The sequence below is a fragment of the Girardinichthys multiradiatus genome, chromosome 12, assembly GCF_021462225.1.
Source record: "Girardinichthys multiradiatus isolate DD_20200921_A chromosome 12, DD_fGirMul_XY1, whole genome shotgun sequence".
Classification (NCBI taxonomy): Eukaryota; Metazoa; Chordata; class Actinopteri; order Cyprinodontiformes; family Goodeidae; genus Girardinichthys; species Girardinichthys multiradiatus.
The window spans coordinates 23718204-23745851 of NC_061805.1; the positions used below are offsets into that span (position 1 = coordinate 23718204).

The following is a 27648-nucleotide window of genomic DNA, read 5'->3' on the forward strand; positions in this document are numbered from 1 at the left end:
CATGGAGCACCTACAAGTTTTTAGTCTGTAAAACACTGTGCTTTGCAGTTTGTATGCAGACTCCTAATACAAATAAAGTTTGACTGACTGACTGACATCCACAGGCAGTCATAAGTACTGATGACCTAATTTTCATGAGTAAATTTTAACTCATCTGTTCAGGCTTTTAAATATGTTATATAAAAAACCTAGCTAAATTAAAACAACTGCAGTACAACTGTTTACACTGTCTAAATGTGATTCCTGAGTGTTAATGTTTTAATATTCTTCACTTTTTGTTTATAAATATTTAAGCTTTATGTTTTTGTGGTCTAAAGGTTTGCTAAAGTATACAGAAATAGCCTAATCACTGAAATGTTACAAAATATATTGATTCATGTATTTTTTCATTGCAAAAGGCAAGGCAAGTTTATAGCACCAATAACACAAGGCAATCCAAAGTGCTTTACAGGTTATGAAAGACAGAAAATAAAACCTAAGCATTAAAAAAAAAAGATTCTAAAATACAGATATTGAAGGCTTCAAAGAAACAAATGTTTCAAACAATTCATTATCAAAATTATTTGATCACAAGCTGCTGTAAACAAAAATGTTTTCAGTCCTGATTTAGAGGAACCAACAGTTTTTGCACATCTCAGGTTTTCAGGGAGTTTGTTCCAGATCTGAGGAGCATACACCAAATTCTGCCTCACCTTGTTTATGTCTGGTCCTGGGAACATTGAGTAAGCAGTTCACTGAAGATGTGAGGGGTCTACATGGTTGTTACTTGACAAGCCACTCAGAAATGTATTTCTACGTATTTCTACCCAAGACCATGTAGTGCTTTATAGAACAATACCAGAAATTTAAAGTATATTCCAATAAGATCCAGTAAGGTTTAGTTGTATGTATTTCAGTGCTTAAAGTTTGAAACCTTTTATATGTATTTCATCTCGATTATACCACAAAATCCTAAAGAACAAAAATAATAACATCTGCCCACACCAAGAATCTCATGCAGGAAAAGAATGGGAAATTATTTTATTAAACAAAACCTATTTAAAATTATTTAAAGAACCCCTTGATATCCCAAGATTAAAGCTGTTCTGCAGATTTCATCTATTGTGTAAATAATCCGTTGTATTATTCTTTAAAAAAAGAAAAAAGAAAATATGTTTTAGACAGTTAAAATGGGTTGTCTTTGTTTACACTTGAGTGAAAGATCCAAAATCAGGCACACCACATCTTAGATGAACAATGCATTGGTTTGTTCTATTAAAAAACAAGCATTGAGAAAAAATTGTAAGAAATTAAACCAAAAATCTAATATTGTTCTGTGCACTAGTTTGCATACACTCATCACTGGCATGAATATCATTTTATTTTTGGGCTTTGTTAAGCCATCAAGAAGCTTCTAACATAATTCTGGCTCGATATTTGACCACTCCTCTTGGTATAATTGGTCAAGTTAATTAAAATTTGGTTGATTTCCTGGCACAAACCTGGCTTGTAAGCATAATCCACAAGTTTATATTAATGTTCAGGTCATAGTGTCGGGGCGAACCTTTTAGGCAGCTTGATGTAAATCTGTCAGAACCACTTTGGTGTGTTTAGGATTATTATTCTGAAACATCCAAATTTTACCTACCTGACCCAAACTGTCCCTCTGATAAAAGAAAAGGAAATAAGTTGTAATGTTCATGAGCAACCTAGGAACCAACAAGGCTCAGGCCTATGAGAAACTGTAAGCTGCTGAACAACAAGGGTCAGTGTTCACTGCTGAAGTAAGATCACTATAGGCTATAATGTTGATGACTAAGAAAGAGGTGCCTGCTCCAAACTCAACACCTTTAAGCACAACTGAAAATTCACAGTTGTCCATGAACAAGCTAAATGACCTCAGAAAAAAACAATACAGTCAGAGGAGACAAAGATTGGGGTGTTTCGACACAATGACGAGGAGAACTGTTGAGCATGGTGGTGGCAGTATTATACAGAGGGTCTGTTCCGCTGGTATCAGTAATGGTGCATTGTACAGAAGAGACAGAAAAATTAAGAAGTAGGACTACCTCCAAATTCCTTAACTTTACCTTGAATCAACAGCTAGATGGTTGAAACCTGGACACAGTTGGTTGTTCCAGCAGGACAGCGATCCCAAACACACATCAAAAATACTCCAGAAAATGAATAAAACATTAAGCTTATGGAATGGCCCCAACCTTGACCCTAGTGAAAATGTATGGACAATGAAAGCAATTTAAAAGAACTCTTCTGGTTCTGTGAAGAAGAATGGTCAAATTTCCAACCAGAATTTTGACAGAAACTTGCAATTATACTGTGTGGATTAGAGAAAACTAAGTTCACACCTGTGCTCCTGATTCTTGTTTTTAAAATTCAATAAAGTAGTTATCCTACTTCCCTAAAAATGGCCCCAATGCTTCATGAAAAATCCCTACTCAATGCTGATGATGGGTGTATGTAAACCACTGACCGAAACTGTAAATCACTTCATGCACTTTGCATAATTTTGTCCTTAAGTTATCTCTCAATGACTCAAGTATTTTTATTACAGTGTAAATGTGTTTGAGAACCAGTATATGTAAATAATTTTTTAATCCTTCATCCTTCTCCTTCACAGGCGATGCAGAGCACCTCCGGCCTTGTTCGTCCCTCCGCCTTCAAGCCGGTGGTTCCAAAAAGCTTTCACTCCATGCAGAACCTGGTGGGCCAGGCGGGAGGGTCCGGGGGTGAGGGAAAGACTGACGCCAGGGGTGAGGGGTTTAGTGAAGGCAGAGTAGGCAGGAGAGGCAGGGATGCAGCGGGAGGGGAGACAGGGGAGGTGCCAGAGGCCTTGCTCCTGGACCAAGACAGTCCAGTTAGGATCGGCAGGAGCGACGGAGGGGGAAATGGTACTGAGGTGGCTCAGGGAGGGATGTCAGATTCAGGGAGAAACTCCCTGACCAGTCTGCCCACCTATACAGGCTCGGGGTCTGGGTGTGGGCCCCCAGCAGTCTTAGGGCCCCTCAGTGCTTCTACCAGCCACATTAACAGGTTGGGCATGGTGGGGGCAGCTGCAGGTCTGGACAAACTGGAAAAGCCCGGCTACCAGGTAAGGCTGTTGTCTGATTTATTTTGAAGCTCTATTCTCTCTGCAGCTTATATTTTGTTGAAGCATCACTGTCATGTTGTGGTCCTGTCTTGCAGAACGGGCTGAGTGCCTCAGACAGCGGTCGGTCCTCCTCGGGGAAGAGCTCCTCATCCTATCAAAGGCTGAACCACCTGAGCGACGCTCCAGCACCCCTGCGACCCTCCCCCTCCTCTGATGACATCATCCAGGACCTTGAGGATCGTTTGTGGGAGAAAGAGCAAGAGGTGATAGGAAATTCACAAATGCCACGCTTGGCTTTTATTACAAAATTTCTACAATTTGCTACAGTGGAGCTGCACTATCAGGTACTGGAAAGAATAAGAGAGAAAAAGCTGCCAAAATATAAAGAAAGACCTTCAGAAAGGCTGGAAATTATATGAATTAAGACCTTCACAAGGAACTCCGTGTCATTGGAAGCAAAATACAAAGAGAAAATACATGACTCAAGGTTTTTCATAGGACTGTAAATATAATTTGATTTCAGAGGATTTCAGGTCTTTAAGAAAACTCGTTTTATTTCTATTATGACCCAGCTGATTAAGACAAAAATCTATAACTATATAGTTAAGGAGTGGCTGCCTGCAAAGTTCAGATTAATAATAGCCTGTGATGGCTTGATAAGAACATTTAAAATTTAAAAAAAAACTTGCTCTTCCTTTTACATTAAGTTCAAAACTGTGCAAGTTTTGCAAGACAATTACATGTTGAGCAGTTTTGATTTTGTGGGTTGTGTTCTTCTTTATCTTTAACTTTTTTGATTAAAGGTGTTGCTCCTCTTCGTCATATATTTAGCTGTCAAGTCTGTGGAAGAGTGCGGCCTTACTACTTAGCTAAAAGCAACAAAAAACTCAGAGTTTTCTCTTTTCCCAGCCTTCACAGGCGGAACTTTATTTCTTACAACGCACAAAACATCTTCATCAGAAATTCCAGAAGTTCCCTGCTTTCAGTTCGTACAGGGCTTTTCTTTTACACAGATACAAAGCATTGGTGTGTATGGGGTCCTCTTGACCTATTGAAATCATCATAATCATTTACGTAAAACTTTTGACATCCACAACATTGATTCTCAATCACAGTTCCAGGAATACAAATCCAGCAAAACATCTGCAAGAAATCAGACTGACAGTTACACAATAACTTTGGTCAACTCCTCATTCCTGAGGTAAACAGGACTGCTGAACTAATTTCAAAGTGACCTGGCAGGAGTCAGGGTATCATGAGATTTCCCGGCTGAACTGTTTCCCATCCAGCCAATACCAAGCCCATCAGTCATTCCTCATGCCAAGAACTTTTCCCTAATATAATTTGTTCCCAGACAGGCCTTGCATGCTGCTCAGAGTGACCCTTCCCTTATTCCCAGAACAATTCTTCACAGAATTCATTTTACATATGGTAAAAACAATAATAACACTTTTAATCTAACAAAGCTTTAAGGTTCCACAATCCGTCTCTGTCTCTTTCCTGCAGGTGCAACACATGCGCAGAAACCTGGACCAAAGTGAGGCAGCCATCATTCAGGTGTTTGAGGAGAAGCAGCGCGTTTGGGAGAGACAGATGGACGAGCTGAGACAGAACTATGCTTCACGTCTGCAGCAGGTGACCTCGTTTATACCAAACCTCAAGATCCCGTTTTTTTCTTTCTTACACCTTGTATTTTGAAGTTTTTAAATAATTTCATACAATGAAACAAATTTGTTCTCCCTATCATTCGGCAACCATCTCAAGCAGCTTGGCTCTTCTGTGCTCAGAGGTTTTGCACTATGTTTAAACTTCGTCAGTGGTCAGTGGCAGTGGGGCCAAACATTGCACGATTTTTCACCCTTTTTAACTTTAGAGGACTTTTGTTCTGTGCTAGTGTTCCATAAATAAACTGCACTGAAACTAACTAAATTGCAAAGCATCTCAAGCTGTCATAGAAAGAACTGTCTCTTTAATTTATTACTCTATGGTTTGAGTATGTTCTGGTAGATTAAGATATTTTGCTTAGATGGTGAAAGTTTTCTTCAGCATTATAACATGCTGCTCTTAAGTTCCCTAAATCCTAACAGACAGTTTAAACATTTTGCTTTCATTTTCCCCTCTCTGGCACTCTGGCATTAACTAGAACTCCTGTTATTTGACTTAACTTCTATTTGACTTCTCCCAATATTGTGGGAGACTGGGACATGAATTGATAAGCCTCACCCATAGCGATTGACGGCAACTGATCAACTCGACCACCAACATTTCTCTAGAACATGTAAATTTGAGCTGTGCAAAACGACGAATGAGGTAGTTGAAAAAGGCTTGATATTTGTAGAAACAGTGAAAACTTATTCTTTTTTTGGTGGTATGTGGAGTCCCGGGAAACTTCTTTACTTTCTCATATTTAATGCATGACCCTGTATTGGAAGCAGTAAAAGTCTAGATGTGTTGTTACGAATAAATGCATCTAAGCCACAGCTTTCCCTGATAACCAAAAGGATACAGATTGACATGCTTTCAAGTACCAAAACGTGATATGCAATCCCACATTTAATATGCCTTGACAAAGGATGCACCCCACTTGTATTTTTATATTTGTTACGATGACACAGATTGCAATGAGCTTCATTTGTATTTTATGTGATAGACTAAAAAAGCAGGCCATACTTTTGTAGTAGAAGGAAAATCGTGCATGGTTTTCTACATTGTTTACATATAAAATCAGAAAAGTGTAGCATGTTTTTTGTATGCAGCCCCCGATCCCATATTTTATACAACCACCTTTGGCTGCAATTACAGCTGCCAATCTTTTGGGGTATGTCTCTTTATCCCAAAGCATTCCACATCTAGGGACTGACATTTTTGTCCTTGCTTCTTGCTTCTACTGACTGATGGTGATGGCTGCAGCCATCAATATGCTAGATTTTGTTTAACAATCTTTATAACGGGCAACACCGAGGACCCTAAAATTCAGCCACAACACAGAAGTAAGCGCTTAAAGAGAATAGGTTTATTGAACAAAAGTCAGGGTTATTGCTCTGGTAAAGGAACGCAACTCATAGCTCTGCAGAGAGAGAATGCAGGCAGGTGACTGGAATGTCACAGACTGGGCATGAGTGTAAAACAATGAGCTCCACTAACCTGCAGCAGTGAGAGACAGGTAGGGATGCAGCAGCCATGGTGGTGTCAGATAAATTCTGATGGTTGGCAGGAGACTCTGGGGTTACAGCCTGATCACGTGGGAAGGAGATGTTGAAGCTGAGTGTAGTGGTATAGAGATGTTTATTTTTGTACAACTAAGAACTTCCGGTTGACTCAAGTGGGTGTGGTATAAAAGAAGCCGCCCCACGCCTCTGAGACGCATGTCTCCTGTGCGCTTCCAATGAGTGGCTCACGTCATGTTGGACTTGGCTGCAGACGAGTGACAGATCGAAAAGTGTGGTATATGCGGCTTTGATTTCCTTGTGGTAGGTCTTTCTGTCTTGCTTCGCTATGGCTGATCTTTGTAAAAAAGCTAAGTTTAGTATTATTATAGGTGAACGCCACAGTGCTGCTTCTCCTTCTCTTCCTCCTCCTGTGCGTGTGTGTGGATCGGCAGGTGGGCAATTATGTCAATTCTCATTGTCAGCTCAAGTTTCTTACTTTAACTGAACTAGTGATCAACTGATTAAATCTCATACGTCCCTCCTGATAACTGGATCGCTGCTGTTTTGTCTCCGGACCTCTGTGTGAACTGTTGCACCGACGAATTTCAGCACGCTCGGCTGTTTCTTACATCTGGAACTCGGTGGCTCTTACCGGTGGTTAAATTGTTTGGGGTGTGGCATCGGAGAGCCCCCAGCTCACATCCTGCTGCGGTGTGGCTAGAGGGCCACATTTGGTCCCAATCCTCTTTTAACTTAGTTTGGGGGAAGTTACTGGGTTTATTTTGCTTTATTTTATAAATTACTTCGTTTTTTTTTTCATTATACTGGGGTGATCATGATATTTGTTAATTGTTGTTTCTTTTGCAGCTGAGGCCCGGTGGTGGTGCTGGTGTGGTGACAGTGTCTTCCTCCTTTGTGTGCCATGATACCTGAGTTTGGGTTGTCTCACTGTGTCTGGTGCCTTTAATAAGGGTTATTTTTGTTTTTCACCGTTTAGTGGAGGCCGTCCCTCAGTACTGGTTCCTGCGGCCGGTAACTTCAGCTCCTTTGGTTTTTTTTTTTTTTGTTTAAATTAGGATTTAATAAATTGACTTTGTAAATTCAGATCTCGTCTCAGTTGTCACAAGTATTGTTATAAACGAACCTGTGTGCCTTTTTCTTACACGAAGGTAAAATTCTCTGGGTGAAATTCCCAGGGTGGCGTTGTTGAGCTTTTTATCCTTGGGTTTGGGGTTATAGTACCTAAGATCGCCACATTTTTGGCATTGCTGGAAGGATTATACTTTGTGAACAACTGAGATGAGTAGTTGTTTTTTTTCTGATTTTTATTAATGTGTTGTGTATAATTTGTTTTGTTTGTGCAGATTGGATTGTCCGGAGACAGAGCAGCAGTGGTTCCGTGAAGACCATCAAAGGTGGTAACGGTTTTAGATTTGGGGTGCTTTTTAGCACTGTAGTATTTACAGGAAGTAAACTAAGCCTGTGACAACTATGGAGGAAGAAATTGAGGAATTCAAAAAGTTGGTGGCAAGATGAAGAGCTGACGATGAACAGTTGCAACAGGGATCGACTGGCTTAAGTGCTCAGCCATCTACTTCTTCGGTATTGCCTAATGCCCCTCCTACGCCTTGTCTCCCTGTAGCAGAGAGACACATTTTTGTCCCTAGAGATAGGAAATGTCCCATCTTTAGAGGAAGGACAGGTATAAGATTGAGTGAGGGGATGGAAGAAGCCAGAGTGTGAATGAGAGCACGACATTTATCTGTGGCTGACCAAGCATTTTTTCTATTTGATCACTTGGAGGGAGAAGCTAGGGATGAAATAAAATATCGCTCTAGTGCCGAAAGAGAGGACCCTGCTAAGATATTTGAGATCTTGCAGGAACTGTATGGTTGTTCCTTGTCATATGTTGCTCTTCAGAAGGCTTTCTTTTCCAGAAGACAATAAGAGGGAGAGAGTCTTCAGGAGTTCTCCATCACGTTGATGGGTCTTATGGAGAGAGTAAAGCAGCGTGCACCTGCTGGCATGTTAAATGCTGAGACTCTGTTAAGAGACCAGTTTGTTGAGCAAGTTTTGGCTGGTTCCTTGCGTCGTTAGTTGAAACAGTTGGTGCGTACGCAGCCGGACAGCACTTTGCTTGATGTCAGGGTTGCAGCAATCCGATGGGAGTGCGAAGGGGTATCGTATGGTGTGAGGAGCTGAAGCCAGTCAGTCCTTTCAGTGTATGGTGTCCAGTATGGGGCCATGGTGGTCCGCAGGCAGTTTCTGTTCCATCAGTGACTGAGGTGAGTCAAATTAGAGAAATGCAAAAGCATCAGCAAGAGCAGCTCCAGCAGCTGAGTGAGAGTATTTCTCAGTTGCAGAACTCCCACCGTTCTAATCGTCCACCCTTTCCTGGTCCTGTAATCTGTAGGCGCTGTAAGCAGCCTGGCCATTTTGCACGAGAGTGTGATGGGGTGCGTGCCCCCTCTCATACTCAGCTTCAGTCAGCTTCAGCATCTCAGTCTCGTTCTGCTTCAGGGTCGGAAAACTAGTTCCCACCAAACTGTAGAGCCACAGTTTGGGTGGGGGTGCTACTGGCTCATAAGCCGTTATTAGGAACTTGGGTGCTTCTAGGTTGATTTCAGTTTGTCCCCTCGCAGATGTAGTCACGGGTGGAGTGACAGTCAAATGTTTGGTGGATACTGGTTCAATAGTGTCCAATGTCTCCGACAGTTTCTTTCGCCAGCATATGGAGCCTTGGTGGCAGGAGCGCCTCCACTCGTGTCATTGGTTGGAGCTTAGAGCTGCCAATGGTCTCAGGATTCCCTATATTGGCTATTTAGAACTGGATGTACATCTCTGTAGCAAACTGATTCCCCAGTATGGTGTTCTGGTTGTGAGGTGCTTCACAACCTGTTGCGAACACTGCCTGTGTTGCAGAAAAGAGACTGTCATGCTTGTTTGCCACAGGTTCTTTATTGTTACAACACAACTCCTCATCGGTCTACTGGAGAGTCGCCTTTTCTTTTAATGTTTGGTCAGGAACCTAGACTCCCTCTAGATTTTCTACTGGGTAGAGTTGAGAGTCCGGTTGGTGGTTCTGTCCATGAGTGGGTCCAAGAGCATCAAGCTTGATTGCAGGTAGCCTTTGATGGGGCCAGGGAGCACTTGAAACAGGCTGCAGATTGCCAGAGACAGGCCCATGATGCCCATGTGAAACATCTGCAATTAAATGAAGGACAGTTGGTATTTTTGCGTGATTTTAGTGCTAGGGGGCCTCATAAGATGAGGGATGTGAAGTGCAAAGTGTTGAGGGTGCCAAACGAGGGTGGCTCTGTCTACACTATTGTGCCGGTGGATGACCAGACTAAAGTGAGACAAGTGCACCTTTCGTTGTCCGATGAGCTAACCCCTCCCTCCTACTTCCCCATGTCTAAAGGGAATGCTCAATCCAGCTCTCCATCTAACGGGTCCAGACTTCCCTAAACCTGAAAGATCTTACTAAGCAGGTTTACTGAAAGTTCTGTTTAAGCTGGTCTCGGGAAATGACTCGCCTAGCCTCTGACAGCCTTCATACAAAAGTCTTGCCCTTCTTCAACTGGAGGTCTGGACGACTGAGTAGCCCACCGCAGTCATTCACACTTCAACAGTAACTTTTGTTCACGGCTGCTCATTCCCTAATTTTACAACTGGCTCTTGGTATATGGGCTAGGTTAATTTTAGAGGCTCAGCACGAGCCCCAAGGGCGCTGTTTTAACAAACTTGGCTAAGGCAACCTATAAAAACCCCCTAAAATATCTTAGAACCAGGCAACAAGACTTTTTACCACCTATAAAAAACCAAAAATACGGTGACTCAAATAATTGAATGTCCACAATTTAACTAGAATTTTATATGCTTTCTTTAATTAGTAACGCTTTTGCAGGGGTCAGTAACAGCTTATATTCGGCAACACATAATAATTTAAATAATAGAAATTAATCAATCAACTCAACCTGTCTTTCCATGATGCTGAAACTAGTGAGTTTGGAGAAGCTTTGAAGCATCCAAGCACCTGATGGAGATGTTTATTCTGGTAACGAGTGGTTTCTTGAAGGGAATACGACTTAATCTTCAGTTTTCTTCCTTTAAGTGGCAGGCTTCGATGGTTAAACAAGATTTTTGTTGTCATATGTCTCCGAAGACAGTAGTTTCCAGAGGCTGAAGAGTTGAAGGAAACCCGGAGACATAAATGAGGTTGATTCAGGACTTCCAGAAGTCTGAAACTTAGAGCAATCAACTGTTCACCGATCAAGTTCACTTCTGTTGTCTGGATAAAAAGGCTTTAGATGAAATCAGATTCTTAATCTTGAGGCACAGTCCTTCTAAGGCAAACGGTTGATCCTCTTTTTAAATGCAGTCGATCAGCTGGGCTGTGTCTCAGTTCCTTTTCCATCTGAGCTTCTTTTCTCTGTCCGATCTTGTTCGCTGGTCTTCTGCGAGGAAACAACCGCAGTTCTCTCCTTCAGTATTGCCTTTATAGTGCAGATGCTCTCACCAGTCAGCCCTTTGTTAGGCTTCTCAGTTATTGCGCAACCTACTCTGCTCAGCTTCTCAGTTATTGTTCAATACTTAGTCATGGTCATTGTGACTTTCTGGTTCTGTGTTTCGGCCTTGGAGATACCGGTAATAGCCACGCATATGACTGTAGACTCATCCTCCCTTCCTTGCGCTGGCCTTCAAAGGATTCGCAGTCAGCATCTCTCCCTAATCTGCTCAGTCTTAAACTTTATAGCGCATTACACATTCCATTCTCAGCTTTCTGCATTTACTTTAAAACATAGTTACAAAACCATCACTTCATTCTTTTTATTCATACATCACAACTGATCAACATTATATCTCTTTCATATATAGCTGATTTTTTACTTGAACTATCAGTTTTTAACCATATTTCGATCATACATCTTTTAACTTGATAATCAAAGATTACTAATTTCATTTAATACTTGTAAAATAATGGAAAATCATCATACATAATTTTTTTGGATACACTTGTTTATATTTCTGCAAAAGATAAGACAGATAATATGTGGCTCCACACAGGCCCCTCCAGTCTCTCAGTCCCAGAATATGAGAATATGCTTGCTTTCACTCTCTACTGCTTCAACTGTGTATTTTAATAATTATTGCATGGATTACACATACGGGTATTTATTGTAATTTTTATGAAGGTAACTGCGCAGTTACTAAATGTTGCATGGATTACATGGAAAGATCTCACCTTATTTTGACACACCGTACCATGCTAAAGCCTGTAATTGGCGTCGTTCCTCCTGATCATATTCCTCCCCATAACTTACCTCCTGCAGAAAAGTCAGCATCTAAAGATGAGGGCCCATTTGATTATGATCTGTTTGTTTGTGAACAGCAACCCCTGGTGGTTGCTTCCGCCCTACCTTCTAGTAGCTCAGTGCCTCAAACAGCATCCCAAGAAGTGAGGTCACCTCTTGAACCAGCCGTATCTACCGGAGCTTCTACATCTCTGGCTGTTCCATCGGTCAGCTCTGCTGACCCAGTGGCTTTGCGTAGGTCCACACGTTCAACTGCTGGTCAGCATTCTAATGTGCACCATCTCCCAAGGCCAGCATTAGACATTCATCCTGGGGGCTCTTCAGCATCTTTGTCAACTGTTTCGGCCATGTTTAGACCTTGGAATTAACAGATAGTATTAGCTTTGAATTAGCCATCGTCGAGTCGAAGGTGGGGTAGAATGTAGTGGTATAGAGATGTTTATTTCTGTTCAACTAAGTTCCGGTAAGAACTTTCGGTTGACTCAAGTGTGTGTGGTAACTGAACTAGTGACCAACTAATTAAACCTCATACGTCCCTCCTGATAACTGGATCACTGCTGTTTTGTCTCCGGACCTCTGTGTGAACTGTTGCACCGACAAATTTCAGCACACTCGGTTGTTTCCTAAGTCTGGATCCCGGTGGCTCTTACCGGTGGTTAAATTTTTTGGGGTGTGTCATCGGAGAGCCCCCAGCTCACATCCTGCTGCGGCGTGGCTAGTGGGCCACTTTTGGTTCTAATCCTCTTTTAACTTAGTTTGGGGGAAGTTACTGGGTTTATTTTGCTTTATTTTGTAAATTACTTTGTTATTTTTTAATAAGGGTTATTTTTGTTTTTCGCCGTTTAGTGGAGGACGTCCCTCAGTACTGGGTCCTGCGACCGATAACCTCAGCTCTGTGGGTTTTTTTTTTTGTTGTTGTATTTTTTATTTTTATTTTTCTCTTTGATAACAAGTATTTTAAAAGAGTATTTTTAAATTAGGATTTAATAAATTGACTTTGTAAATGAGGATCTCGTCTCAGTTGTCACAAGTATTGTTATAAACGAACCTGTGTGCCTTTTTCTTACACGAAGGTAATGTTCTGTGGTTGAAATTCCCAGTATGACGGTGTTGAGCTTTTTATCCTTGGGTTTGGGGTTATAGTACCTAAGATTGCCACATGAGGATTTTTTCTGCTCTCCTCCTCAGGCTGTAGTTATTTTACAGTAGCATAACAGACGCTGACAATGTCCATCGGTCTTTCCTTGCTCTCGATTGTCTTCAAGTTGCCAACCAAATTTGCGTTCCTGTATTGTTCTCATCTTGCCTTGCCCATCATGGGCTGCAGTATCTGTCAGTGATGAAGGCAGGAGAGGTACTCAAGAGACACAGCTTGAGTTGCGTGTACTTAGACTCCACAGTTAAAGCACCAATCCAAAAATCAATATACATGTTCAATAAACAGGCAATGGTTAAATACAAGAAGGCACATGTCAACATACTTAAGAAGATTAGGCATGCATTGGTTGCCCAGAATCAGATCAAGAGTCGATGTCCAGATATCCAGAAGGCAGTAGCAGTCCATGATGGGCAAGGCAAGATGAGAACAATACAGGAACGCTAATTTGGTTGGCAACTTGAAGACAATCGAGAGCAAGGAAAGACCGATGGACATGAACTGGCACAAGGCTGTCGATAGTCTGTCAAAGAGGCAGAAACTGGAGAGAGCTTGTGTAGTCCTGCACACAGGTGAGACAGGGAAACAATTAGGCATGACTCAGGTAGGCTGTTTGGTAAACAGTCTTTTCCAAACCTGTTTATTTAAGTTTTTTGCAAAGCAGGTATAACAAGGACAGCATAGAATGTAGCATAAGCAGCAGTGTACAAAAACTGACAAATATACCTCACAGAAGGGAGTAAAATAAAAAATAATACTCATAAAAAAAAGAATAGTTCGGGGAGACCAAGAAGATACAGCATAATACAAACTAAAGTTTTATATCTTATCAAGTTATAGCTCTGCACGTCTTTCCCAGGCCAGATCTATAATCCATGACCTCCTCTTACAAGATGCAGTGGCACCCAGGTAGGGGAGGAATGGGTCCCAGGTCCAATAAAATACAAAGGGTTTATCCCTCAACGCTGTAGAGAATGATTAAAATGGAATGATGCCAGTCACAGCCTGCTTCCACTGACTGAGGGTGGAAGCTTTATCATTGATCCATGCAGCCAGGACACATTTCCAGGCACAGTGAAGCAGAATATGTGAAAGGCCGCTGTTGCGGAAATGAGCAGGTAGCTCCACATTTAGTCCCAACAGGCAAGTCCTTGCGCTCAGATGCGGATTACACTTGAAAATTATCTTTTTCTGGTTAACAATGATAATCCAGAACTGTTGAATATAAGGGCAGTTTCATTTTGTACTGAGCTCAGATAGAGTTGGATTCATCCTTTGTCTGGCTTCAGGAGTAATGTATAGCCTATGCAAAATTGTGATTTGTCTCTCCCAAGCAATGTTAAACACCAGAACCTTGGAGGACTGTCTGCATATGGCATTCCAGTCTTCAGGCTCTATTGTGCCCACGTCAGTCTCCCATCTGCCTTTTACTTTGCCAGAATTATCTACATTTATATTACTGAGGGCCTTATAAAGTATCTTTCTGACTTGTAAGGAATTTAAGAAAATCTTTATACGTGATGCTATATTTGCTTTTAACTTGTCGGAGCCTCCCTGAATGATGTCTCCCAAAACTTTGACACCTTTGTGCTTCCAGTCAGCGAGACCGGACTGATATCTCTAGATGAAAAGTCTGGGTCTTCATGAATAGGAGTTAGCAAAGAGAAACAAGTACTGTATCCTTCCAATTTCCTGACTTTATGCCAGATGTATAACATTATTTAAAAGCACATTGTCTTTTACTGGCGCTGCAACCCTGCCGGTAGAGACATGACAAATTCTGCATGGATATCCTAGCTAAAGAGGCAGATTCAGCTAAGATTCTTTAAAGAGATTTTTTTGATACCGGTGTCTTGTCTAATGGTGGTACCTAAAGGCTCCATTGCTAGTGCAAATGCCAGTGGGCTCAAGAGGGTATCTCTGCCTTGTACCCCATTCGATTTTAAAATGACCAGAGCTGAGCCTGTTTGTGATTACAGCTGAAATGCGTGGTTTCTTCAAGAGTATGAAAAATAGGTAGGTCCATTATAGCCTGTCAAACACCTTCTCCACATCAAACAAAATGACCAGGCCTTCTGGATTGTAGAGGTAGGAATGCTGAATAACGTTAAGTAGGCGTCTCACATTGTGTGAAGAATAGCTTCCATGTATGAAGCCCACCTGGTTTTGACCAAGGTGGAGAAACTTTCGACAGAGGAGAGAAACTCTTCCAAATGTGAGGCCAGGATCTTTGCAAGAAGTTTTAAATCTAAGTTTATAACTGATTTGGGCATATATAAAGGACACTCTTCAGATAGTTTCCTCTTTTTCAGCGCCAGGGAGATATTAGCCCCCATAAAAGCCACAAAGGAAGACTAGAATGGTATTAAACGTTTTATTAAACTCACTTAATACCCGGCTTTATTTTTGGGGAGTAAGTGGATACAGTTCTCAGAACGCTGGGTGGCATGAATCACTGCGGCGTCATAGGAGTCTGAGATGCGGATCTGAGCTTCTGTAATCCGTGTATCCAGGGTGGTGATAGTAGACAATCAGGCGTTGAGCTTTTACAAAAAGCTCAAGGCCTGTAAAACCAGAAAATCTCAAAATTTTTTCCAAGCTGTAAATTGTATATATACATTCTCCTGTAGGTTACTCGACGGGCTCAGCGCTCCCAGACCGCCCTGCAGGCCCAGATAACTCGTCTGTCCCAGGACAAGAGGAGGCTCCAGGAGGAGATGGCAGCTCTGTTGGCTCAGAGAGAGGAGCTGGAGAGAAAGTGCCTGGATTATAGGAAAGAACAGGCTGACATCCTGCCTCGTCTGGAGGAGACCAAGTGGGAGGTGAGACAGGAGATGTTTCACTTGACTAGTTTAGTAAAATGGCTGCAGGCCTACATCCACGTAGGATTATTAGGTGAGCCTTCAGCATCTATGTCCATAAACAAAGTCAACATTTCTCTGTCAGGCAAACGCATTCCTTTGCTTTGAGAATAAAACAAAGCAGAGAAGAGCCAAACTCTTGCTTTTCCTAAACAAACTTCTAAAATAATTTAAACATTGTTAAACGCTGTTGGATAAATCTATTGTAGAGAAATTTCAGGCAGAATATTGCCATTGTTGTTATTGTTATAATATTCACTCAAGCAATAATTTTAATCTTATTTTAAATGGGAAGAAAAGTTGTTCAGTTGTTTATTATTATCCTAATTTTTAAAACGAAAAGTTGACCAAAATGTGCCTCTTCTGATTAATACATTAGTTGTATACAGTTTAATAAGTCACAAATCTTTGGTTGTATATTAGATAAAATATTCAAAACAGGCATCTAAGTACCAAGACGTTATGAGAGGAAAACAACTCTAAATATACCGGTTAATTTTTTAACGCAAGGAAATATTTGGGCTACTCTGCAAATTTACTTTTGTGATGGTACGGCGGAAAATACTTTTGACTGACATGCCTCTCAAACAAGTGACTGGGTTCCCTTGCGTCTAATATCTCCTATGACGACTTGTTTACTCTAAGATGCCATTCTTTGCTGCAGTTTTCTAACAGCGAGATTTGGACCTCCTTCTCACTGTGTTTGCTCCCAAGAGAAACTTGATTCCTTAATCAGTCTTATTAGTTTCAGTTTAGTTGTTTTTAACTTAATAATTATTGCTCCGACTGTATATATTGGCACGTTTATGAGAGTAGTTACATTCATGTAGTCATGTCATGATTCATAAAGATCAACATGCTTCTGGCTTCAAGTGCATGTTCTTGTTTTATAGAACAGCTAAGAGAAATTGGCCTCAGTTTTACATCATATTTATAGCCCAAGAAAATAGTAAACATGGATTACTTATTAGAAGTACCTATACTCTCTCATGAACCTAAAAATATGAAGTATAAACTACACAAATGCTTCAGCCCCATTTATTTTATAAGACTTGTCAACTGTGCGAACAATAATTTTGTAAAATACAATTGTTTCTCTCAAATTAAATGAATTAAAAAAACATGTGTGAAGTTATGTTATGACAATAAAATATTTATTTTAAAGGTCTTTTACACATTTACCAGGGGTGTCAATAACTGTGGATCATTATAACCTTTATGCAACTGAGACATTGTTCCTTTGGCAGGTGTGTCAGAAAGCAGGTGAGATCTCCTTGCTGAAGCAGCAGCTCCGGGAGAGCCAGGCTGAAGTGACCCAGCGGGCCGGAGAGATGGTGGCCTTAAGGGGCCAGCTGAAGGAGCTCAATGCCCAGCTGAGGGAACGGGAGGAGGTCATGCTCGGCCTGAAGGACTCCTACAGCACAAAGTGTCTGGAACTGGAGAAATGTGAAGGCGAGCTGAGGAGGACGCTGTCTGAGGTGGGTTTTTAAAGCAAAACCGACTCAAAGCTGAGGACTTAATATGATATGATAAAAAAAGCACTATGAGGTTTTTTATTCATGTACATTAAAAGGCCGTCAACATTGTCTGTATTAAAGCTCAAGTTTGTCTCTGAGGGAAAAAGAGCTCAGATTCTAAATATAATGTCCAGATTCACTCTAAATGGGTCATTATATATATATATATATATATATATATATATATATATATAAATTGTGTGTGGACAGATATTTATTACCTCATCTATTCATTCAAATTAATAAAATATCAAAAGTTAAGAATTTGTGGGTAAAAAATCAATACAATGGAGAAAAAAGGCATATCTTCGTATGTGCAAATTTTGTATCAGTTTTTGAAAGTGTGACCCTATCTAAGAAAAAAATGTATGAAAATGGCTGTGAACTATATGCAGTGTGGCTGGGGTTGTTGCAAGGGTCCTGAATCCTTAACTTTGGGGACTACATGCCTAATCATGGCAAGTAATTCAAGCATCTGAGTCAGGTGTATTGGAGCATTTAACTGTTGCAGGACCACCACCATGAAGGATCCTGGTTGGGGACCTTTGCTTTACCCATGCGTCCAGTGGTGCTTTTTGCCTTAATCTTGCATGCATGTATTCTTTGGGGCCTCCTCAAAAAATCAAAGAGGTAGTCACTGTTGCTAAATGCAGAGAGGCATCACACGTTTGTTTGACATGAGCAAACAGCCATACCTCCTACAAACAAATCAAAATTAAGGAAATCCACTAAGAGGTGGGGTAGTGGAAAGGCTGTGTAAACTGGTGCCTCTAATGTCAGCGCACCCATTCAACACAGGGGGGCGCCAAGTCCTTACTGAATACACGTAAAAACTGCTTTAAAAACTGCATATTTCTTTCTTTTTATCATTGCCTCCAACATCTGATGCCATCCATGCTTTTATCTAAACTGCCACTTCATGAGTCATATAGCATGCAGTCATTTTCATGTATTTTGGATTAATTTGCTCCAAATCTCGTTTTGCTCTTAAATACCAGAGATATACTTTTTGTTTTGTTATTGATATGATTTTCTACCTACAAACTCATAACCTTTGAGTATTCTCAGACTCTAACAAGAATTTGATGACTGCCTTGGGTTTGTGAAAAGTGCAATGTAATGTTGATTACAAAAGTCAAACTAATTTACAACCAATGGGCTATCAAGATTGGTAAATTCACAACTACCGGATGAGCGATTAATCCTCAAAATCCTTTGGAGGGATTTGAAAAATTTGGCTAAGAGTCTGGGAAAAATTGAGGATTGAGTAACAGTATATACAGTTGAACAACTGCAGCTTGTTTTCTTTTTTTCTTTATTACTGAATGAGCTTATGAACAGCTTAGACACTTGTGTACGAAACCTTTAGAGCTTTCCATTACTACAGTAAGTGGCAGCAACCAAGACGCCCTCCAGAGTTTCTCCGCACTCCACAAATCTGACTTTTATGGAAGACTGACCTAAAGAAAATTACTGTTCAAAAATATTCAGAAGACATTTTGGATCTCAGTTTACCACAGGACATATAGCGGACAAAGCAAGCCTGTGGAAGAAGGTGGTCCTTTCAGTTTTTTTGGTCTGCATACAAAACACTTTGTGACAGAAAACTAACACTGCATATCACCTGAAATTCACACTCCAAACTGTGTAGCACAGTGATGGCAGTATCATACTTTGGAGATGATTTTTCCCAGCAGGGAGGGGGAAGCTGGTCTGAGTTAATGAGAAGATAGAATGAGCTCAATACAGGGCAACCCTGAAGGAAAATGTGGTAGAGGCTGCAAAAGATTTTAGAGTTGGCAACAGGTTCATCTTTCTTTAAGACAATGAGACTGAACATATGGTTCAAATCAAAGAATAACCATCTTTTAGAGTGACCCAGTCAAAGCCCCAGACTGAAATCCAAGATAGAATTTAAGACAAGACTTAAATATTTATGTTTCTACTTCTAATACAGTCTGGCTGAGTCTGAGCTGTTTTGCAAAAATAGAATGAGCAAATGTTTCTTTTTGTAGATGTGCAAAACTGGTAGACATACCCCAAAAGACTTGAAGCTTTAGTTGCAGCTAAAGGTAGTTGAACTAAGTATTTAGAGGATGAATAGAAAAGCACACCACAATTTTTGCTTAGAACTGTAAACTACATCCTAAAGTTATAAGGCTGTATTTACATCAGAGTGTTCATTGTTTTCCACAGGTGTCCATCCTGAGGGAGAAGTTGGGTGTGTTTGAGGCAGAAGTGCTAAGTTTAAAGCGTGCTCTGAGTGAAGCTAGCAGAGGGGCAGAAGTGACTGTGGGCCCTAACTTAGCTGCAGCAGGGCTGTTGCCACCATGGGGAACTGTCCACTGCCCCCGAAACTCAACTGAGCCCTCCACCAGTTCGCTCACCCCGACATCCGACACCCTGCTCAGCCTGCAAAGTGATGAAGCTAAAGCCCAAAGGCAGGAAGCTCAGAGACAGGAGAGGCAGCAGCGTGAAGAAGCTCAGTGGCGCGATGCGCAGCACCGGCAAGATAACCATATGCAACAGGACATCCAGATGGGTCAGAACCCACAGATCAGACCAGAGACCCAGCTCCGACAGGAGGCCCAGCTCCGCCAGGAGGCTCACCTCCGCCACGAGGCCCAAATCCGTCAAGAAGCTCAAATACGGCAGGAAGCACAGCTGCGTCAGGAAGCGCAGCTTCGCCAGGAAGCCCAGCTCCGTCATGAGGCTCAAATGCGTCAAGAGGCCCAGCTCCGCCATGACTCACAACTCTGCCAGGACATGCAACTGCGTCAGGATGCGCATCAGCCACAGCGGGCCACAGACAGTCATTGGGATGAAGCAGGAGAGCTGCGCAGACAGCTTGAGCAGCTGCAGGCTGTATTACGCCTGGAACGCCAGCAGCGGGAGCGACAGGCCCTCAACTTTGACCAGGAACGGCACACCTGGCAGGATGAGAAGGAACGGGTTTTGAAATATCAGGCACAACTACAGCTCAGCTATGTTGAAACTCTACAGAAAAACCAAGCTTTGGAAAAACGAATGGGCCAGTTGGGAAGCAAACAAACCACATCCTCCACCACTACTGTTACAACTACCACCACCACATCCCCCACCTCCTCCAACTCTCCACCGCCAGCCATGTCACCTTTGTCTCCTCACCAGCCCCCTTCCTTCTCTGGTCCTGCTTCTCTTTCTGGTCCTTCATCTCTTTCTGGTCCCCCTTCCCACTCTGGTCCTCCATTTATTTCTGGTCCACCTTCCCTTTCCGGTCCTCCTTCAATCTCTGGTCCTCCTTCCCTATCTGTTCCTCCCTCCCTCTCTGGTCCAATCGCCCTCACCCTCTCCCCTCCCTGTGAAGACCAAAAGGGCCCCCCGTCGCTCCATCAACTTGCTCCTCCCTGGGCCGGACCGTCACGCCTGGAGAGGATAGAGTCAACAGAGATATAGACACAGCTTCATGAAGCTAATGCTCATTTTTTCTACACTAACAGTGGCAAGGCCTCTTACACAAAACCCATTTCAGCGTACAGTAGAAAACAAGGTCTAAAACAATTTCAAACACATTTTCAAAGCAACAAAACTATCAGGAACAAACATCATATCAACAGGAAGCTGACCTGCATTTTTCATTATCGCTGAATTTTTAACCTCCTGAGAGGCCTTTTTGTCTCTCTTAGTGTTGCACACTGATACATCTTACATTATCTGAAACATGTGCCACAGTGATGGATGGAAAAAATAAAAAACAAAGAAAATGAATTTTAATTACAGCAGTAAAACATGCGTCATTCAATGCCCATTCTAGAAAAGGAACCAGACAATCAGGGATATTGTCAGAAATGATCAAAAAGAATATATTGTGCTGTTTATTCACTGTAAGTCTGTGTCGCTGGTTATGTAAAAGTAGAATTAGGTGTCAGAGTGTGTGACTTCAACTTACATTTTTGGCCAGAGAGCGCCTTACCCCACCCTTCCCAGCAAGTGTAAGAGAGTAAACTAGTGCTGGGAACTGAAGAAGAAGAAAAAAAAGATAGAGAGCTAGTTATTTATTTTCAGTGCTTTAAAAGTAATATCAGCAAACCAGCTGCGCAAGACTATTATACGGGGTTGGACTGTTTACTTTTTAAATCTCAGCAGATGTTGACCTCCAAGGTCTCACACACACACATCCACACACACATACAGATTCTTCATGCACAGGGTCCAACGTACATGACCCACTTAAACACTAAGACCAAGAGAATTTATATTTTCTACAATTGAATTTAAATACAATTGCTTAGCAGATAATCAGCCCAAACTGAGTATAGATTACATTTTTTCACTTAAGAGAACACAATCAGCTCTCACTTCAGATTCTCTGCAGTGACTAAAGACGAACACTAGAGGTCACGGGAGCAAGTTTCCAGCCAAACTCCTTCGCTGAACGTGAATGTACACACACCGTTTGAATTTGAATATTATTATGATAATTGTGTCTTGTGTGCATTCACAGCCAAGAAACCAGTCAGTCAGCCAGTCGGTACCCCCAAAGTGAAGAATTTTATAGAATGTATGATATATGATAGAAAGAAATACCTATAATAGTTATAGATTGTAAATGTGCGGGTGTGAGAAAATATGAAAGTGTGCATGTGTGTACATATGAAAAGCTTCAGCTTATGAGGTTGAAGATAGAGGGACTAGTGGCAATAAAAACGGAGATATATGAAGAGAAAATATACAATGTTTATTCAAAATAAATGTTGAGACATTGAGTAAGATGCAAATAAAAAAAATTGCAATGATTTGCAAATCTCATACAAGCATATAAGACGAGCTTCCATAAGGTGGCAATGATCATTTTTATAGATAAGGTGAGGAGATCTGTCATCCAGAAGGAGCTCGGTGCAGAACTGCTGAAAGACGTCAGTTGAGGTAATCTCTGATTTTGAGGCATGTCCCATCGTGAGTAGACCCCGGGGCAGACCCAGAACTCACCAAAGGGGCTGTATTTCCCTTCTGACCTTGTGAAATCATGCAGCTCTACCTGTGGGGTAGCAAAGTGGTTTAAATCAGGGACCGGAAACTGTGTTGCAGCTATCAAGGGATCACACTTGTCAGCCTTACTGGAAAAGCTTTCTTTAGGCTCTTACCAATTGTCAAACCTCAGATTCAAGAGAAGCGGTATGTGTCAAAATGTTGGTTATACTGACAATTACAGAGGCAGAACAGCAGTTTTAACAGTTTATTTGTAACACGACCAGAATGAGACCGAATCTGCCGGAGGGATTGCAAATAACCGGTTTTATTTATGAAACGTGGAATGGACATGAAGGTGAGATGGCAGTTTTAGGAAGGACTGATAATGGAATCAATCTTGAAGGGGCCAAGGAATATCGGTTCATGTTTCTTTGAGTATGCTTTAAAAGTGAAGTTCCGGGAGGAAAGCCAAACCTGCAGGTGTCCTCCTTCTGTCAGCATATTACTTGTTTTGGCAGGAAGTTCATTGCAGGGCGGTTTTGGTTTGATTCAAAATTGTCTGGCTGCGGAGAAGATGGGTCTTTACTAATGGAAGGATGGAGTCAGCGAAAGAGGCAGGGAGGGTTGAAGGCTGGTAGCCTGAAAAGGTGACAGACCAGATGCTGCTGAAACATGGGTATTGTGGGCATATTGAACCTACATGAAATGTTTGCTCCATGAAGTGGAATTGTTAGTGCAAAGGCACCGGAGGATGTTCTTGAGTTCTTGTTTCAGTCTTTCACATTGGCCATTGGTTTGAGGGTGGAACCCAGAGGAGAGCTGGGATTTAGCTCCCAGAGCAGAGCAAAAATTTTGCCACACTTGAGAAATGAACTGGGGCCCTCTGTCGGAAATGATTTCCCGAAGGGATGCCATGGAGCCTGAAAACATGGTTATTAAGAAGCTTAGCAATTTCAGCAGCAGAAGGGAGTTTTGAAAGGACCAATAAATGACAGGCTTTGGAGAAGTGGACGATGATGGATAATATGACCGTTTTATTTTTGGATGGAGGGAGACTAGTAACAAAATCTAATGCGATCTCAGACCAAGGGCAACTGGGAATTGACAGTGGTTGAAGCCGACCAGCAGGAGGTCTGTAAGAATATTTGTTCCTTGCGCATGTTGCACAAGCAGAAACATGCACAATGGCATCTTTATTTAAAGAGGGTCACCAGAAGTATCTACAAAGCAGTGCAATGGGGCAACTGGAGCCTGGATTGTTAGAGAATCTGGATGAATGTGCCCACTGGATTACCAGAAATCTGACGCTTGATGGCACACAGAGGCGACCAGGTGGACCTCCTCCAAGATCAGGTTCATCTTGTGCTTTGCAGATTCGCAGGACAGGGCACCAATGACTCTGGCATAGGGGATAATGGATTTCGGTTCTTGATCTTCATCTGAAACAGAAAATTGTCTGGAGAGGGCATCAGGTTTTGACGTTCTTGGAGTCAGGACGGTAAGTGATAGTAAAGTTGAACCAGAAGAAGAATAATGACCAACTTGGCTGACAGGAATTGAGACGCTTAGCTGTTTGGATGTAGGCCAGGTTCTTGTGGTCAGTCCAGATAGTTATTGGTTGTTCCCTCTAGCCAGTGCCTCCATTCACCCAGAGCCATTCTGGTGGTGAGGAGTTCACGATCCCCAATGTCATAATTGCATTCTGCTGGAGAAAAACGTTTAGCAAAGACCACAAAGGTATTACCATCTGATGGAGACCGCTGGGAGAGGACAGCTCTGACCCCTGTATCTGAGGCATCCACCTCCATGATAAACTGAGACTTGGGATACGGATGGGTAAGAATGGGTGCTGTGAAGTACCTTTGTTTCAGGGTGGTGAAGGCTTCCTCAGCTTCTGGGGACCAGGTGAAGGGTTTCTTGATGGAGGTGAGTGCTGTGAGTGGGGTTGCAATGAGGCTGTAATCATGGATGAAGCAACGGTAGACGTTGGTAAACCCAAGAAATTGTTGGAGCTGTGTTTGGTTTGTAGGTGTAGGCCTGTCCACCCTCAAAAATGAATCCAAGGAAAGTTATGTATGACACATGGTATTCTCAGCTTTTACTAACAGACTGTTTTCAAGGAGCCGATGGAGCACCATGTTTCATGTGTTTGTTGGGGTGTTTGGAGAAGATCAAGATGTCATCAAGGTAAACGAAAACAAACACGTTAATAAAGTCTCCCAGGACATCGTTTACCAAAGCCCGGAAAACAGCAGGGGAATTGGTTATACCAAATAGCATTACTAGATGCTCAAAGTGTCCAATGGGGGTATTAAAAGCGGTTTTCCACTCATCCCCTTCTCTGATCCGAACCAGATGGTAGGCGTTCCGTAGGTCCAGGTTGGTAAAGATTATGGCTCCTTGAACTGATTCGAAAGCTGAAGAAAGAAAAGGAAGTGAATATTTATTTTTGACAGTTATTTCATTTAGGTTACGATAATCATTGCAGGGTCTCAGGGTTTCATCCTTCTTTGCGACAAAAAAACCCCAGCACCTACTGGTGACGAGGAAGACAGATTATGCTTCAAGACGTCTTGTAAGTACTGCTCCATCGTCTCACATTCCGCATCAGACATGCGAAAAAAGGCATCCAGATGGTAAGGGAAGGAGATCTATGGCGCAGTTGTAAGGATAATTAAGGCGCAGTGACAAAGCCAAACTTTTGCTGAACACTCTTTGGAGATCATGATACTCAGGGGAATGTTGGAGAGGTCAGGGGCTGACTGAGGTTTAGCAGGGGAAGAAGAGGAGCCACAGAGCAAATGTTGGATTTTAGAATGAAACAGGGGTAATTGGTCTGATTGATAGCGCCCGCCAGCGACCCCGGTTTTACGGGCGGGCCAGATCTTTTGGGGTAACTGGGCAACTGAGATGAAAATGACCAGACATACTACAGTAGAGATACTGGCCGACGTTAAGAGACTTCTGTCTTTCCATAGGGTACAGTCGGGCTCTACCTATCTGCATAGGTTCAAGAGAATGAGGTCTTTGAGCTCTCTGAGTGTAGGGACCTGATGATGTCACAAGAGGTAATGAAATTTGCTGCTTTGATGCTGAATTTCGTTGGGTCTTCTTTTCTCTGGTTCTCTCCCTTATATGGTTTTCTATGCGAAAGGATAAGTCAATAAGTTCCTCTAAAGACTTGTTTTCATCGCGTCAGGCCAATTCATCCATCAGTGTGTCAATCAGAGAATTTAGGACGGCTCCTTCAAGGGCCGGGGAGTTCCAACGTGATTCTGCTGGAAATGTGCGAAACTCGATGGCCATTTCAGCAACAGATCTGGTGCCGTGTTTAAGTGTCCATAGATTCTTTGCAGCCCCCTCTTCGGACAGGCAACGGTTTGGTGTTTCCAGGAGGTGATCTCAGAGCTGCAGGGCTGGACGTAGGAAAGGAAGGGAGACTCACGGCTGGAGCAGCAGAGAGTTGTTTCCAAAACTCACTGCAGCATGAATACAGCAAACAAGAGCTTCGAGTCCAGGACACTGTCACAGAATGATTAGATCTGCAAAGTAGGACAAGAAACTCGATTAGAGCTGGCTTTAGAAAATGCAGAAAACTGCAGAACACGGCCACATTGCCACGCTGGCAAAGACAATAGGCTAACGCCTCCCTCCAGGTTGCTGCTCCTTAAGACGCCCTGGTGATTGGGCTCAATGAGAAACACTTGTTGCAGCTACACCTGCCAGTCACACCTTGCAGGCAGAGAGAAACACAGCACAAAACACAACACCTTCCCACAGCCACTATGGGTATGACAGTGTAGCCATCCTCCGGCCGTGGAAGAGTGGAACTAATCTTTACACCGGTGGAACTGCTGAGGGAGTCATGGACATTTGGTTGTCCGTTGCACAATTGTTTTGTGCATATAGAAAGATTTTTGAGATTGTGTTATCTAAGGCAATATTTGCTCTTGAGGACTATCCATGTCTTGTTTATGAGTGAGGATAGGATGGAGCAGGAGATGAATAGACTGGAGCTTCGGCTGTAGTAATGCAGGCACTGTTTCGTGGTGAAGAAAGAGCTGAACCATAAAGTGGATCTCTTGAAAAATCTGTACAACTAAGTTTTATTCCTCTCATATGATAATAAGATACGGGTCAGGACAGAAAAAAATGAGATCTAGAGTACAAGTGGCTGAATGGGCTTCCTCTGTAGGTGCACCATAAGAGATAGGGTTAAGAGTTTGTAATACATCTGCTGCAATTAGACATCAAAAGAAGTCAACTGAGGTGGTTACGGGCATAAGGGAGCCTCCCTTTGAAGGCTTTCGGGGCATCATGTCCCACTTGATGAAAACTCGAATGACCAAGTACTGACTGGAGGGACAATACATGTTTTCTTTCTGACCTGGGAACACCTTGGGATCCACCTGGATGAGTGGGCCAGTGTTCCTGGGAGGAGGGATGTCTGTGTCTTCATCTCAGAGCTGTTACCCCAATGACCCAATCCTGGACAAGAGAAGGACGATGGATGTTGACAGTAATACAATTTCTTAGTTTGAACATTGTATATGTTTACTATGTCCTATTGTGCATAAAATATGGATTTAGAAGATTTGCTAATTATTGCATTGGGATTTTATTTACATTTAACACAATCTCAACTTTTTTTTTAATTTGGGTTGTATAAATAAAAGGTACATAAAAGCTTGTGAGACTGGAATTTTAAACTGAGTGTGTGTGTATGTCAAGAAAAACTTTTACTTTCTTCTGTATAATTTGTGTAGACAAGCAGAGGAAAAGGAAGTTTAAAAAAAATCGGAAAATGTGGAATGTTTGCCTTTTTAAAGGAGAGCATTCAGGCTAACTGCACTATGTAGTGTCCTACACATGAGTGATGATGTACAGTAGGGTCAGATGGGGATATCACGGCTTTTATAACTGTTGTTTATGCCAGCATTAAAAAAAAATGTTGCTCAAGAATATTATCTTATCTCTAAGGTATTACATAGTATTATCATCTTTATTACTGTTAATATGTTATGGTGAATTGAATGATGAAAAAATACGTGCCATTTTAGCTTTTCTTTCTGTGTTTTTTAACTGTGTAGCGAGCCAATTGGCTGACCATAATGGTGCAATCATAGCAACCTTGTCCAAAAAAAAATAAAAATAACAATGTTCCTTTTGATGTAGGTGATGTAGTTACAGTATTGCATTGTTTAGAGAGCAAAATGCTTCTGGTTTTATACATGTTTTAAAACTTTATTGTTTGCATTTATGTTAGTAGTACTGCTCTGGCTTGATTAAAACCACTCATTTGTTCAAATTCAGCAGAACTAATAAAGATATGTGAATTATTCAGCCGTTTTTGTTCATGAGTAAGTCCTTTTAACACTGTGGCAAACACTCAAACTTTAATTCTGGAAGGCAAAATATCAACGGAGAACAATATTTATAGCCATGAGTCATTTGTGTCTCCAGTTCTTTGACTTTTTTTGTTAGAAACCAAATTTTCTTTTAGTTACAATGATTTATTTTTACCTGTAATGAGTAAAAACAAAAATCCTTAACATGGTTTTCCAATATGCAGCTCAGGACTCTTCCTAGGTGTTAATCTCACCTTACATAAT

The 27648-nt window shown here is 41.8% G+C and overlaps 1 protein-coding gene across 4 annotated transcripts in view; it reads left to right on the forward strand.

Moving 5' to 3' along the window:
* Positions 1–27379, forward strand: part of lzts3b (leucine zipper, putative tumor suppressor family member 3b) — a 42600-nt gene extending 15221 nt beyond the window's left edge. For all 4 annotated transcript variants that reach the window (XM_047381509.1, XM_047381511.1, XM_047381508.1 and 1 more), the window contains exons 3-8: positions 2618–3088; positions 3184–3351; positions 4595–4723; positions 15339–15530; positions 16817–17047; positions 19283–27379. In XM_047381509.1, the coding sequence (XP_047237465.1) occupies positions 2618–3088; positions 3184–3351; positions 4595–4723; positions 15339–15530; positions 16817–17047; positions 19283–20521 (2430 nt within the window). In that variant the 3' untranslated portion in view covers positions 20522–27379. The remainder of the gene's footprint in view (positions 1–2617; positions 3089–3183; positions 3352–4594; positions 4724–15338; positions 15531–16816; positions 17048–19282) is intronic.
* Positions 27380–27648: the final 269 nt, after the last annotated feature.